Source organism: Melanaphis sacchari, unplaced genomic scaffold (assembly GCF_002803265.2).
Source record: "Melanaphis sacchari strain LSU unplaced genomic scaffold, SCAv2.0 Contig261_pilon_pilon, whole genome shotgun sequence".
NCBI lineage: Eukaryota > Metazoa > Arthropoda > Insecta > Hemiptera > Aphididae > Melanaphis > Melanaphis sacchari.
This window is the reverse complement of record NW_020271135.1, coordinates 1014591-1032213: the sequence shown is the minus strand read 5'-3', so window position 1 is coordinate 1032213 and position 17623 is coordinate 1014591. Positions and strand designations below refer to the sequence as shown.

At 28.3% G+C, this 17623-nt stretch overlaps 1 protein-coding gene across 1 annotated transcript in view; it reads left to right on the top strand.

The window, feature by feature from the left end:
* Positions 1–17623, top strand: part of LOC112595203 (potassium voltage-gated channel protein eag) — a 203580-nt gene that overhangs the window by 182610 nt on the left and 3347 nt on the right. The window contains 4 exon segments of the mRNA XM_025340329.1: positions 1665–2060; positions 14789–14957; positions 15300–15554; positions 16386–16585. Of these exon segments, the coding sequence (XP_025196114.1) occupies positions 1665–2060; positions 14789–14957; positions 15300–15554; positions 16386–16585 (1020 nt within the window).

Genomic DNA, 17623 nt, shown 5'->3' with positions numbered 1-17623 from the left:
AACTTAATAATGAATAGGTCACTGTAATAGATGTGCTAAATTTAAACTCACTTATAAATTATTGTATATGAATAACAATTCTCAAAGACAACCAGTCAGTAAAAAAATGCATATTAATTTTCAACAAAAATATGTATACATTTTTTTTTTCATTTTATCAAAGTTTATAAAAAAATATTTTATTCATTAACTACGTCCTCTTAATAGTTAATTGATTAATATGAATAATTATTGGGATACATTAAATTATAGAGAACAAAAAAATTCATGATTTGACCATCAAAATATTAAATAACTAAAATATTGTATAGAAAAAAAATGTTGTCGGTATTCAAAGTATCCAATTAATTTAATCGTAATCATTAAAAAACATTTGCACATTACTCAAAAATACAGTTTAATAATCAAGTGTCGTGTTTATGAATTAAACCAAAAAAAAAAAAAAAAAAATGAAGAACAATCACAATCGTATTTTATCACAACAAATGTAAATTCGTATATATTGTTATATATTGCAGACGTTTCATTTGCAGCTGAGTTTGACGCTTCGATATCAATTTGCTTTTTCTTCTTTTAAGGATATTATTATATACTCAATCTCATAAATCTCTATGTGCGCAAAAAAACAAAAAAAAAAACTACAATAATATATAACATTATTGCTGATCGAATTATATTGGTCGTTATTATCCATTCAGTGTTCGATTTTGTCTCTCTTTCTTTCAACAGAGCACATTCTATATTATTTAAACACACACGAGACTTTTTTTTTTTTATGACGTGAACGTGACGATCACGAAAAACCTTTGAAGAATGACCTTTTTGAAACTTCACGTAGCTGCGAATAATAAGTCGAAAACCAATATATTTGAAACGTTATGTGTAACTCGGAAAAATTACACCGCCGTTACGAATCAAAGCAAGCTGATTAACAAAAATATAAAAGCTTAACGAGCAAAGTAAAAGAAAAAAAATAAGAATTTTTCGTTTCATCTCTATTGATGACAGCAAATTAAGTCCAACTCATTATTATAGAATGGTGAATAAAATATACTGAAAACCAAAAAGACAAAAAACCAAATATGTTTTTTAAAGGTAAAATGGTTAACATTATAACATCATTATCCACAGACTACAACCTACACTAAACAAAGATGAACTCGAATTAAATTTTATCAATTTTGATATTAAATATGATATTTACAATCAAATGAAATAAATAAATAATAAAAAAAAAAAACTGAATTTATATTAGTGCGTATCCCCAGGTAGTACTTTAAGTCTGTTAACGAAACGTAATATATTTGTTTACGAACTTTTGGTATTTCACCTAAAAACTCAAAATTTGATTATTGGTAAATAAAACAATTTTAATGATATAATAACCGTGATCTCGCACTGTTAGTAAGTATAATAATAAAATTCAATGACATTTTGTTATACTTCATTGTTTTCTGCGTATCAATACAGTTATTGGAAACCGGAAGGGGATTGTTTTTTTGTAAATTGACTATTGTCGTGGTTGGTGTTGCGGGGTGCTTTTGTGGAGGGGGAGGGGGTAAAAACTCTGATACTGCGGTCATCTCCTCCCGGACACACGCGGCTCTTGACAAAGCCTGCGGGGTGTCTGTGCGTGCGTGTGTGTATACTTTGGTCTTGTGCAGATGATGAGCCTGAACGCGGACGTAATGCCCCAGTACAGGCAAGAGGCGCCGAAGACGCCGCCGCACATCCTGCTGCACTACTGCGCGTTCAAGGCGATCTGGGACTGGGTTATACTATGCCTGACGTTCTACACGGCCATCATGGTGCCGTACAACGTGGCGTTCAAGAACAAGACCAGCGAGGACGTGTCTCTGTTGGTGGTCGACTCCATTGTCGACGTGATATTCTTCATCGACATCGTGCTCAACTTCCATACCACGTTCGTCGGGCCCGGCGGCGAGGTCGTGTCCGATCCGAAAGTTATTCGAATGAACTACCTCCGGTCGTGGTTTGTTATCGACCTGCTATCTTGTCTACCATACGACGTGTTCAATGCATTCGACCATGACGAAGAGGTGAGTAACACATTGTTTTTACCAATATCGCTTATTAAATTGTGTATTATAATAGTATCTAGTTTTAATCAGTGAACGGGCAGTGTAAGGCAAATATATTATAAATAATCAATGATTTAAGTTTTCGCGTAAGGATTACATCCATATGATTTATAGTTTATGAGTTCCAATAAAATTGTATTTAGGCATGTATGGATACATTTTATACAGCTATGATTTCAAGTGAAATTTAAATCAATACTTATCAATATTCATCAATTTTATTTTGTGATTGTCACCAAATTTTTTATGAGCATGACTTCAATATTATGTTTTACATTGTTAATGGATACTTAATTTGATTAAATAAAACATTTTTAGTATCATAATATATGTATAAAACAGTTTAAAAAGTAATTTAAAACAATATATTCAAAACATTGAATATGCATAATTAATTTGCTAACTTTTTACTTTTAATTATGTACAAATTCCACTAGGAATTTATGCAACATATGTAATATAATTAGGGAGCTTCCTATTATTTATAAAATATTCCTATTTATCATGGAAGTTTTCTGTAGTTGTGAATTGGAATACTTTTTAAAGTGGTTTTTATTTAGTAAATTGGTACATTACTGTGTATTTAAAGGATAACTCTTAATAAATATATATTTTAGTTTGATAGTATGATGGTGAATGTTAAACTAACTGCTTCATATAATTTTAATAATAAATAATAATTTGAACAGAGCTGATAAATGAGAATGTATAATATATTTGTTTTGGTAATTGTGTCTCTTATACATAGACATAACTAATGTTACTCGAGGCATAAATTACATTTTTCGTTTAACATCAATGTAATTTAAAAATAATTGTTTTTAATTTTTATTTATAAAAAATATTATATTGGGTACCAAAAATAATATTAAATATCAGAGTAATCAAGTAAAAATCAAATAACCACATATTATATTTGAAAGCTATTTTTATATAACTGAATGTTTTATTGATTGACTGACATATCATGTTATAGTGTATATTATGATTTATTAATGTTATTTTATATTGACTGAATTCCCCGTTAAATTTGATTTCTGATGTCATCAAAATTCGGTTTATACATTATTATTTTTTCTATCACCTTAATGCCGAAAATTGTTATGATAATACGAAGTCTTAGACTAGAATATATGTACATTAAAATATTGTTATGTTTTAGTGCAAAAACATTGCTTAGACTGAATTAAAAAGAACACATTTGTACTTTGAATGATTTTGTTTATCTAAATCAAAATGCATAAAATATCATATTTAGAGTTTTTAAATAGGTATCTATCAGTTTTTTTTTTTTAAATATAATGTAAAATCTAATGAAGATCTGTAAATATTATTTTATTGACTGTAAATGTATAAACTAATACAGTCAGTAATATTGAATAAAAACAAGTTTTGTATTTTAATAAGATTGTAGATCATGGTTGTTTTTTAATTATAAAATTAATCATATTTCTTTACAAAAATTCAAAAACATATAAAATGATTAATAATATTATATAAAATCTAGCACTTTATTATAATAAAAAGTAATATAATTGATTTTAACCTATTAACTTTACAAAAAAATCTAAATACTTCAACTCATAATTCTCAACCGAAAATAAAAAGATAAATTACGTGAGGTATCTATATAGCACAGTCTCAGAGATGATTACAGCATCCCTTCTATCTTTGTTGTCAGTCAATTTAGCATTTATTAGTCGCCCCTCAGAAATCAAAAATGTACACTTTATCATCTCTGTTGAGTGATCTTAAAATACTTTAAATTAAAACCGTTGCCAATGGCCAAGATTGCACTCGAGATCGCGCGAAAATCTCCTTCAAACACGTCCAACGGGTATTAAATTGATATAAATATATTTTAATAATGTCAAAAGTACTATTATTATGACTGTATATAATACTCCAACTGAGATGTATTTTTCAACTCTTATTAAGCTCTCTCGAGATTGAATCAAACAGTCTACTGAACAAAATAAAAAGAAGTTTTCGAAATTTTAGGATAAACTTTTTAAAAGTGTCATTAAGGGTAAATACGTTTACCGTTTAATCCATATACATTATATCTTTTACCGAAAGTTTAAAACATGATATTGTCAAATTCCAACTATCGATCGTATTGATACGTACACGTTTAAGCTTGATAATCGGGATCGACTATATGACTATATTCAAAATACTGTTTACGACCCATAATCGGTGTTTCTCACAATATGACGCCCACCGCAAGTGCATAATAATACAATTCCGCGGTTATTACCAGTAGTTGCGATATTGTTTTGCAAAGTCCTGTCATTATTTCAACTCAAACTCGTCATAGTGTAATAAAGATAAAATTGAATCTATGTCGTATCTGCGTTAAATCTGAATAACACTGTGCTTCTTGGTAATTCGAAAGGACTGGATGGCCGTTAAAAGTATAATATGGTAAAAAATTATGTTTCTAGTCAGATCAATGCACAATAAATCTTCGTTACATAATATCTCATGCAGTGGTAGATTTAGAGAGGGGGAGGGGGTGCTTGAAAGATGAAGCACCCACCGTTCCGCGTATTTTTATTAAAAATTACTATTAATTCGCCGAGTGGCAAATTTTTGGTACAGGCTACCAGAACACGCGCCCCTCACCGCGGAGTAGCAAACACCGGTCGGCGACCACGCACAAATTGTACATAACAAGTAATTTAAGACTATTATTATTAACAAAATAGCAACCACCATAAAAAATCCTAGATCTGCCATTGATCTCATGTACAAATTAATATTATACTTAATCCAAATTATAATATTAATATTACTGGCTATAAAAAATACAATTTAAGTGTATTGATAATTGGCTAAATAATTGATATAATTTTTTGTTTTATTTTATCATCAACATTCGAAATATTTATATTGTAAATTTATAACATATTTTGTGATTTTACATGACACCGGATATTATTGTGTATGGAATTTAAATACTTTTAAAATATAATGATATAATATATCTTAAAATCATTGGATAAAGTTTAAGTTTTAACAATTTAACAATATAAATCGATAAATTCCTTTAAAATTTTTTAAAAAAGTATAATTGGAAATTTGTTTTTAGTAGGTATTTATTATTTAAAATAAAATCAAAATTATAAAAAACAAACGAATACTTTTCTTTCAAAATGTTTATCAAATAAACTTGAAATTAAAAGATATTTTTAAATATTTTCCAAGTACCTATGCGTTTTTAATATTAGAAATATGTTTTCCTTGAAATATTTTATTATCGTGCAAGATATAAAAATGTTGAATGAGAACTTTTGTTCAAGGTCACAAAAACACGTTTTAATCATAATATGCATTACGTAATGTGTATTTATATATAATATAAATGATGGACGGGTGAAGTGTTAAATAAAAATCGAATAAAAGTTAGTCATATTAAGGATCTGATGCGTGACATTTGTTGTACGTATATTATTCTACAACTTTGAATGACGAACCACAGTCATCAATCACTTGTGAATTTGAGTTCATATTAATAAAAGCATTATTTTCTGTGAGGGTTCCGTAGGGTTAACTCATATATAAGTATATAAAATCATTTTACTTTACACAAATATAAAATAATTTATGTTTTTAATCGTTATTATAAGGCGTTGAAATAACGATTAAATTAATTTGTTTTTGTTATTACTTATTAGCTGTTTAATAGTTGAATTTTACACATGAATTTAAATTCTAATTTTTATCAATGATATTCCTATATCGTAGAAATCGTAGAAAAAATAAATATGTGTCCAACAAATGTTTAAAAATATGTACATTTAAATAAAAACTCTGAATTAAAACAGACCAAAGAAAATGATTGAAAATACTTTAAAAATAGATGGTTATTGTATTTTAGGTAATCACTAGTTTGTAATTACACGTTTCGTATTGTAGCATTTTCGTAACGCTAGGAACATTTTATTAAAATCATATTTTGGTTTAAAATTTAAAAAAATAATGTATATATATACTATTAATATTATATTGATTTATATTTTAAAATTATTCTTTCACGACACAAACATAAAATTAATAACTACAAGTATTAAACTAATAACAGTACTTACTTTATATATGTAATTCTAAATAGTAATGGGTACTAAATTAGTTTTGTGAATTTACAGACAATGAAATATTTTAATTTTAACGCTGTGTAGAAATTCTAGGACTAAATGTTTATATATGTTTCTAACTGCTTTGTTTCGTATATAAACTTTCTATTCCCAATTATTTTACACCGCAATGCAGATATTATATACATTTTATTATACATTTCCATATTACTCATCAAAATAACAATATTATAAACGTTGTTAAATTTTAGATGTGTAAGTTTTGGTAAATTTATAAAGATTTCTAAAATGTAATGATTTTAAAAATTAAATCTATATGCACTATTTTCTGATGCAAAACTTTTTAGATTTATTTGAATTATGATGCAACATATTATTATAAATCTAATTTATTATAATTTATCATACACTGTATGCATATATGTATGATCCATTAAAATGTTTTTCGATATTTTAGAAAATTGTTAAATTTTAACCATGTTTCTAAAAATATTTTTTATTATTTTTTTTTTTTTAATGTTTAAAACAGAACTTTATTTTTGTTAATACCCCTACGTATTCCATATAACACAATATCAGTTGTCGTAGGCGGTGCGAATAGAGAAATATATTATTTATATTAACGCCACGTTGAGTGTGTATAATTATTAATATTGTGTACGCACTTGTTGTGTCATATCATATATTATTATTAAAATGAATTATGTATAGGCTTGTTCGTACGCGTGTGATTGTGGTGCGTTGTACTAACGGGAAAACGCGCAACGGTGGTGCGGACAATTCGAGGAGGAAACACGAGACATTTTCACGTTACTGCATGCATACATCACACAAGGGGGTATTGTTTTAACAAGAGTACTTGTTTTCACCCTTATTATTATTTACTATAGTTCCGTTATCTATAAAAACAAATTAATTTAATGACTACTTCAGGGACGATGAAAATATAACCCGCAAAGTGGTTGATGATTAACAATGTATATTGTATATACGTATATATATATACACAATGTACGCATACCTACTCAATGTTTTTTTTTTTTTTAATTTTTCGTCGTTGACGAAACCATTGAAGAGTCGAGAGTTGATAGTTCAAAAGCAAAAACTGCCGGATTACTACACGTGTGTCACATACTATAGAAAACATCACATTATGTCTTTAGTTCTGTATCAAGTCAAAAAGAAAAATTCTCAATAGTCGACTCCACTTACTTCGTCCAATTCTGAAATCAAAATTACCCTTCCACACAAAAATAATCATCTACAAATCCTTATTATGGCCTATCTGGGCTTATGCTATCCAAATCTGGGGATGCGCTAAACCATCTCAAATACGTACCCTCCAGCCTTCCAATGTATCACTCTCCGAATTATCTCTTCCGCACCTTGGTACGTATCAAATTCCACACTCCAAAATGACTTCCAAATAGAAACTGTAAATCAATTAGCCACAAAACATTATAAAAAATTTCACTCTAAATTACAATGTCACTCTATCCCTTTAATCGCTGAACTTGCTTCCAACTCACTTCCTAGTAATCCCCCACACCGTCTGAAGAGAAATTGGTGTCGTGATTTATTAAATTAAATGATTGATGGTTCATACCATTTGATTTTAATTTAATTTATATTAATAGTCAATAATTAATAAATAATTAAATTAACGTTGGGTTCTATCACTGGATGGCCTCCCTCCTCACGTGTATGTATGATCAAATTTGCTTATTATGCTTTATTGTAGCGTAGATTGTAAAATGTTCTAATAAAAAAAAAAAAAGTTCTGCATTCGTTTGCCACTATTCAAAAAACAAGGACTTGAATAAAATACCATTTATTCAATGTCCGTATCGTATAATTTGACCAAGATAATTTACAAACGGATTTACAACGACGCCGATATCGTTTCTCTAGTGAACGGGAGGGGGGAGGCACCAACTATATTGTCCAGTGGGAATCTCCTCCGACCTGTCAGTCGGAGTGGATGACGTCTTCGCAGCGAACCAACGCCAAACGTCACGTCGACGGAAATATCAACGATTTAATAACCACCGAGGGTCGAGGCGATTAATCCGCCAGCTGACTACTATACACACGAGTTAATCCGATATTATCAGAACGGGTATGAGTATTCAGCCGGTTAATCCTGCGTAATAGTGTAAGGCTGCTGGTCCCGGGGGAAATCATACTTTATGATATATATATTATCATACATAAAATTGCGCGTACCAGTGGCTTGTAGTATACCACACGACAGTGGTGGAGTGTAAACGTTTTCGACTAAAAATAAGCGTATTGCCTCCAGGCCATTCGACTAATTTCTTTAAGTGTTTCACGCGCTCTCGCCTTCGTTATCGTCTATCCATGATTGCCTACTCGTAGTTTTGCGAGGCAAACTAAACATCCCGTTTTCTAACTTTGAGCAATAACTAACGAAAAAGTTTATTGTTTCATCGGCGTACACAATAGTTATTATGCAGACGACTTTAACCGCCAGAAGTACATATGTGTATCATCGTTGTAAATTGAAAGAGGTTTTCATTTTATTGTGCTTTTACTTTATTTGATTAAATATTATTAAGTACAAAATATTTTTATAGGTCATAAAAACGATCTAATGTTGACTTAAAAACTATTAGTTAAAATCACCCCAGGTATTCCGTCGTAAATTTCTATTAAATTTAGTGAACAGCTGTTGTAGTTTATCGACATCGGAAACGATAAATATTATATTCAAAAGATAATTAAATATTATTCCTATATAAAAGATTGCACGACACGTCATATCAATAATATTATATTGTATAATATCAAAAATGCTCACAATAATATCACTAATTTTGTTTCCAAGTGTATTCAATAAATGCATATTTATGTTTGTAGACGTGACAAATTTGATCGTAGGGATTTCAATTGTGTTTCTTCAAACATTTTTGTCAAGACAAATTCATCGAATTTGTATTCACGTTGAATCTCCCATAAATTGATGCGATCTTTATCGCTACACATAATTTCAATGAAACCTTCTTAGGGCCTCAATATAAGTCAAGTTTCTGACATTCTGACATTACATCCACTAGAGATAATAACCAATAATAATAGTAATGATATATAATATTATTATTTGAATATCTTATATGTTTTTTTTTAATTTGGGAGGAGATAAAGTAAAATACTCGTGAAACATATCTGTGTAGATATAATTTTTTGTTGACACGATTATTTTAGGTGTTCTTTTTCTTACAATCCTACATTTAAATTACTTACCAAGTGGAATTTGTCAAAATACATTTAGACCTAAAATATGGTATTTACACAAACTCACGACATGCAGTATTAATAATAACATTACTACACTAACGTGTTTTGTTAATTTAATTTGTCCAAACTTTTTTATGAATACACACACATAGACACGCGGCACGCGCACAAATACATACATCTATATATCTTAACAACATGAGTTAATTAATTTTCCAACCGACGTGTAGTGCGTGCGACACAAAATTCTAAAACGACGGTATGCAACGTATAATAATATTACTAATATTATGTTAGTATGACATGCAGCAGCACGTAAAAAACCTTTCTTTTCAACAATAAAACAAGAAAAAAAATGTTTCATTTTTTATCAAAGAACGCGGATGGAGAGAAAAAAAATTCATTGTCGAGGGAATTCGAATTAGTTTGCTCGGTCTATGATCAATGAAAGAACAAACCGTATTTGCTCGACTGCAGCAATATTATTGTCGTCTCCAAAATCCCTTTTTTTTTTTTTTTTATTTTCTTTTTTTATTGTTGCCGTCGTACAATTTATTTTATTAACGTTTCGCGTTTGTACTGTTTGTCTGCAGATTCATTTGGAACCCGCAGATACGGGACAATCAAGGGGGACGCTATCGCGGGCGAGGTCGCGCAGCGAAAATAATTGGATCTGGTTTCCTTCATTATGCAATGTTCTTTTATGTATACAGTATAATGTCCTTATTATAAAAATAGAATAAAAATAAATAATGAAATCCTGTAATTTTTGGTGCCGGAGACAAAATGCCCGCCGTTCGACCTTTCGTTTCGAGAAAAATCGTGTGGTAGACACTAGACACATGAAACTCTTCTCTGAAGGTCCAAAGAAAACGCGAAGAAAATAACGTAATGATTAAAAAAAAAATTAAGAAGTGCGTGACACGCGAGTTATTATAAATGTATATTTTTGTCTTGTCTAGATAAATTACAAATCTTGAGAAATAGTTTATAGTATTAAAATCGATCGTTGATATTTTTTTTAGAGTATCAACAAATGGTTTTAAAAGTAACAATTTTATAATGTCATAAACTCATAAACAATATTAAAATTTAATAAATACTGATTTTTTTGAGTAAATTTTAAATATTTGTATTTAACTATTATAATTAATATTATACAATTGTAATACAGCGCTTATTAGTTATTATAATATACAACTTCCTATAATTGATATTTTATTTTAGACGAACGGTATATTAAAAACTTATTATATTATGGTTGAAGAAAAAATCCCGTTTTAGTTACGATATGTATTCATACGTTGTTCATTTTTATTTTCATGGTCCAAGTCTATATTTTTAATATATCTCTACTAAGGCTTACGATTGCATATGACATACGCGTATAATGCATGTATGTACTTCATATTATTATAATTCTCCACGTTTTTAGGGCTTGAAGTACAATGCGATACGTCTCTAGATTATGAGTTACGACTGACAATATTTGCAGCCAGGATGGAATAATACGAAGGATAAAGGATTTTACGCAGCGCGCACATAATGTTTTTTAGAGTTATGCTATTGTGACAATGCACAAAAATATTATAATAAATCGTAATATCACGTATATTTTCAGGAAATAATTTTTTCTTCATGTATTTTACGATTTGACGAGTGCTATTGCTGCAGTATTTACGAGAGGTTATGGCGCAAATCCCAATTCCACTCGTGGTATTATTTTTATCTACGCTCTTTTACTCACTGCATTGGTTTTAGATGACGTTGTGCGAATGATTTACAAAGCCATGATATTTTTGATTAAAAAAGTTGTGTTTTGAAACACAAATATTACAAAATCATAACGTTGCACAACTAATTCGACTTAATCGTTAAAAATATCGATGTTTGTAATGTGTTTTCGTTATTTTTACCAAACATATATTACTGATTTGCACAGAAGTTCGATTTTGATGCCTAGAAAACATAACATAACTGAAATTTTAAAATTATTGTAAATACGCCAGATAAAATAGTGCTTACTTAGAATTCAAATTTTGTTCATATAAAAAAGTGAAATAATGCATTTAATATTTACCCATCATAATATCACGTAAAGCACGTCATTTTGCATGATTATAATCAATATGACGAAGGTTTGTAATTAAATCGAATTTCTTGTTTATATCTACCGTTTTGTTGTTTATATTATAAATATAGTGGTTCACGAAGCTCTTAAATTATTATATTTAAATTAATAACAAAAACATTTCGTATACATGGTAAACTCCGAGAATATACACTTTTATTTTGGAAAAAATGTATAAAAAAGGTGTTTTATCAACTTCACAAGATTTATAGTTTTGTTAGGAAAACAAATATCTTAAAAAATTAAGAAAAATAAAAAATTGTTAACAATATTTTAGAAAGTATCCATCAATAAACATTTAACGCAACTTCTTGATTAATTTGAAACGTTTATATTATATTTTATGATATTTTAAAGTTGTACATTTTGAATTATAACACGACAATAATAATAAATCAAAAATATCGTAATATTATTTTATTTTTTATTTATAGACAGTTGAAAAAATGTATCAGTAAAGCCGAATAAAAACTTGTTTGTCTCAGTTACCGCATGTTGTTATATCGCGTACTCATAAGGATATTATCTCAAATTTGTGATAACTTACACATAGTTATAATAACAGACAATGAAGGTAACTACTCCCACCTCCCTGGGGAGACTATTTCTACCACAGATATATACTAATACTAGATAGCCGTCTTCTTGTTATCAGTGAAACACGCCGCCATATGCAAAGAATACTCTTGGTAAACAAACGTTATCACTTAGTAAACAACAAAATAATATTATGATATTCTGTTCAGTCGTTCAGTATTCTAGTTGAATAATAAATTACTTATTGTTGGTAAATAGTAGTGCCTACTTACTTATATTTGTATTACCTACTGTTTAATAATTGTTATTTTTGTTAATAATATAAGTAATTATAATAAGGTAGTACCTGTAATTTATATCCTAGTATTTTTGACAATGTTTCCTTATTTCATATTTCATAATTCATAAAACATTACAATTTAGTTATATCCCAAATTTACGTAGATTAGTATAAATACATACTGTATAGGTTAATTAACAGTTTTGTCTAATACTATAAAACAGAGAACTGAAAAAGTGAGAATTAATAAAATATAGGTAAGTACTAAGTAATACAATGATATAAATAAATGTCTATAATATAATAATATGTATTATACTGATAAAAGTCTAATATTGATAACGTTTGTTTACCGAGTTGTATTCTTTGCATATGGCGTCGGTTTCAATTATTTTGCGGCGGTGTATACAAAGACGGCTATCTAGTATTAGTATATATCTGTGATTTCTACTCTATAACTACTAGAGGTTTACATTCAGTTTATCGATTTTGATTTCATTCCAGCAAACGATTATCTGTACCGCTTATTTTACCTCACGTTTATATTATGAATACATATTTTTACCACCACGTAACATACGCATATTGTTTCCAAATATTTTTAGTTATAGTAATACATATTTACTGATATTATATAGCCGTTTACCAGTACCCTTGCCGTCGTAAACTACGCAAATAATTGAATTTATTACATAGGTATACGAATACCACCGTTTTCAAAATCAATATAGTTATAATTATTATTGTTAAATGATAATTTCGAGTACATTCCATGGTTATTTCGCTATTTTAAATACTGGGAATGCTACCCTACATTCACACTAGTGCGTACTAAACTCAAATAGTGAAAATCGAGCGAAACGGAGAAAAGTTATGATACGTTTAATACATCTATTAAATTATTTTAAATCAATACATATAGTATATTATGCGTATGGTATTATAAATATATATATATTATTTCATGTATTTCTCAATGGAATTCAAAAACATCATTAATAAATTATGTTTTATACGATACTGCTGTATTATGTGAAATAGTTCAATGATAATTACATAATTAAAATGTGACACTATAATATTATGTTAAATAAAATATAGATAATTTGTAATAATACCAGATTCTTGAGTAAAAAAAAAAAAACTAGGCATGTAGTAATATGACACTATAAAAAATTCATATATCGATGTGTATAAATACTAATTAAAGATACGATTTTCAATATCGACTTTTCAAAATAATAATTATGATAATGTAAAATAAATGCATTTTAATCAACATTAAAATAAAATTCATGTTGGTAAAAAATCGACATATTGTCTATACTTTTAAGTTTTAACATAATATTTCAATTGAAAAACAGAAAAAATTAAATAATTATGGATATTATTTCTAAATGAATTACGATCGTTAGATTCCAACGACAAATGTGTGTATCATAAAATATATTTTTATTATACCATTCTACAATAAATTATTAATTTATCAATAAAAAAAATTATATGATTATGTTTATTTAAATTATCAACGTACTCTGATTTATTTAGTAAAAGTGTACTCTTAAACAGTAAATCATTTCCTTCGGCAGATTGTATTGTATAATATCGATAGTTTAATTTTAAATAAAAACAAGTCTTAACTTAAAAACTATATTCGTAAAGCAAAACACAGACAATATTATGATACACAAAATCATAATGTTATGTCGTCGGTGGCGTTAATAGGGATTTTTTCAGGCATAAAACGATTTAACACTTATATAAAATATTCAAATAAATTTGAATAAATTAACCGTTACACTTATCATCATACCATACAGTGCTTATGTTAGGTTAGGTCACTATGGTATTAGATACTCATTTAAAAATTCATGATTTTTTTTTATACTGTTTTTCAAAATAATGTTTCAGTTAAGATAGAGTTTAATTTCAGTATATTTCGCTGTATTATCAATGAACGAATATTTTTGGCACAGTTTAATATTTATTTTTGTTTCAACTATAGTAATTCGTGAGATTTAGGTATTGGTTTTATATTTGAACAACGTCGAATAATCGTGACATAATATGTCAAATATTATTCAACAATTCGGAGTTATTGTCTTTTGCTGTGTATTACATTGTGTTTAGTAATATGGTTGTTGTAATGTATTAAAAAAACTATTAATCACGATTTTTAAACGTCGAGTGAATAATTTATCATAATAATAATACTAATGATAACTTGATTAGATTATATCATTTTCTTGAATGTCTACTGACAAAAATAAAATAATTTGATTGTTGTTATTTTATATTTTTGGTCATAATGCGAGTTAATTTAATAATAATTATAATGATTAAAGTGATTTGTTTAAATGAAACGGTTTTCATTCCGCAGGGTATTGGAAGCCTATTCAGTGCTTTGAAAGTTGTCCGGTTGTTGCGATTGGGAAGGGTCGTTCGAAAACTGGACAGGTACTTAGAATATGGCGCTGCAATGTTGATATTGCTGCTGTGCTTTTACATGCTGGTGGCGCATTGGCTGGCCTGTATTTGGTATTCTATAGGTAAGTAATCAAACACAACTTTTATAATATTTTATCGTGTATCGCGTTTGAAATAATTTTTTAACACGACATTTTTACAGTATGTATATACATTATGTTATTTGTACATACAATTCTATAAATGGCAGACAATTATTGAAAAGTATATACAAATATACGTTTTATAAATAGTATTTAAAAACATTATTTAAAAAAAAATCAAAGGTTTGTTATGCGCTCTCTCTAACTCTCTCTCTTTCTCTCTCTCTCTCTCTCTCTCTCTCTCTCTCTCTCTCTCTCTCTCTCTCTCTCTCACACACACACACACACACACAAAATAATTTAATAATAATATGTAAACAGGACGGTCCGACGCTGAGAATGGATATCAATACTCGTGGCTGTGGAAGCTAGCAAACATCACGCAGTATCCGTACTCGTACATTATGTCGGAACACGCCAATTCCACGGAGCTAGTGCACGGTCCGCCGCGAAAGACCATGTATGTGACCGCGCTGTACTTCACCATGTCGTGCATGACGAGTGTCGGTTTCGGGAACGTTGCCTCAGAGACCGATAACGAGAAGATTTTCACCATATGCATGATGGTCATTGCGTGTAAGTATTATATACCTCCCCCACACAATACTACCCGCAGAACTGTTCTCGAATGGTTAAAATATTATCATTAAATCTCTATCGTAAAAAAAAAGAAAATTTAAACGTCGCGCGATAATTGCGACTGATGACGCCCTAGTTGTGCAATTAACGACAGTCTATTTATGTGCATAAATACTATATCTTTTAGTAGTTACTTTTACATAAATGCGTTTTAAATACTTCAAAATAATTTAATATTAATTTGTATAATATATTATACACAATAACATTATATGAATAGCTTGTTGCTTGAATATACGCGATTAATATTTTACGATTTCAGTTTTAGTCGTTTTGATTCTTAATAATATAATATGTTTAATAAAATAACTATTGATTAAACGAATGAAAAAAAACTCGATTTTAAGGTAATTACTAATAAATTAAAAAGAGTTTGAGAAGAATTGTGCAAAATAATAATTGATGAACTGTTAAAAAAATAAGTATTTTAAAAGTAATTACTGTGCATTACAGTTATATTCTATCAATTTAGTTTGTGTAAAAATTGAAAACATTAAGTACCGTTTATTATTATATAGGTATAGTGTTGTTGATATTTATAGTTAATTAGAATTTAAGACATAAGTAAATTGTATATCAAATCAATGTCACTCATCAACATCAAAAGCATACACCAAATTCGACAATAAGTAAAAAATGTATTTTTGACATGATAAAGTTAAATTATTATAATTTATTATTAATGCCAACCAAATCATGAGACTATATTATTATTTTTTATAGAATATAATATAATATTAAAATGTACTTAATAAATTATACTTGCAGCACTGTTGTACGCTACGATTTTCGGTCACGTCACCACCATCATACAGCAAATGACTTCAGCTACGGCTAAGTACCACGACATGTTAAATAATGTCAGAGAATTCATGAAGCTGCACGAAGTGCCAAAAGCGCTGTCCGAGAGGGTCATGGACTACGTGGTGTCTACGTGGGCAATGACCCGGGGCTTGGACACGGATAAAGTACGGCTTACGTAAATTATTACTTATGCGCATTCCCTTTTGGGTAATGGACGGAGCCATACTTTGTTTTGGGTACTCAAAAGATTAAATGGAATTAATAACCGACCTTAATTAAATCACTCCAATGTATACGTGGCATTGATAATATATGATAATATTATTATGATCGTCAAACTATTATACCGGTCGTAATTGGAAAATTTAATTTTAAGACATTTAACTACATAATTATATTTTAAGACTACCCGCAAGCTATGTTATATTGTAAACTCATCGATTACCTATTTAAGGTATTTTAGATTAAGTCACTATTATAGGGTGTGTTATATTAGTGTTGCGGTACCATCTGAACTCTAAAGTGAAATAAATGACAAATAATCGTATTTTAAAAGCGACTTTCGTCGGATGCAGTCTAAAGCATGCTATTTTAAATTTCTTAAACTTTAATATACATTTTACCAAACAATTTTATTGACTATGACAATATTTAAATTTATTATGTTTAGAATTAATTTCGATGAAACTTATAAAGAGGAAATTGAAAATGTGGTGAAGTCGATTTAAGAAAACTTCAAGAATAATTCAAATAATAATAATAATAGTAATAATGAAATATATTTTGTACTATCTAAAATTAGAAACAGAATATAAAATCAATTTAAAAAAACAAAATTATAAAATCATAGAACAAAAATTCTGAGTTTATTACAAGGTTTAAGAGATAATTTCTCTATCTAGTTAAGTACTTTAATGTTAACTTAAAATAAAAATACATTAAATTTAATTAGTTTAGATTTCTAAAATTAAACAATATAGAACGAATAATATACAAATTAACAGATTTTAACATACAACATTAATAGCAAATTAATTTGGATTTATATGACATGTAATTTCAAACGTTTGAAAGTTGAAATACAAAATTTTAATCCAAAATTGATCTAGGTAAATTTAAATTAATATTATAGACTGAGTACAATAATTATAAGTTTGTGCAAATTACCTTTAAACATGCATTTATTTAAAAAAAATTAAATA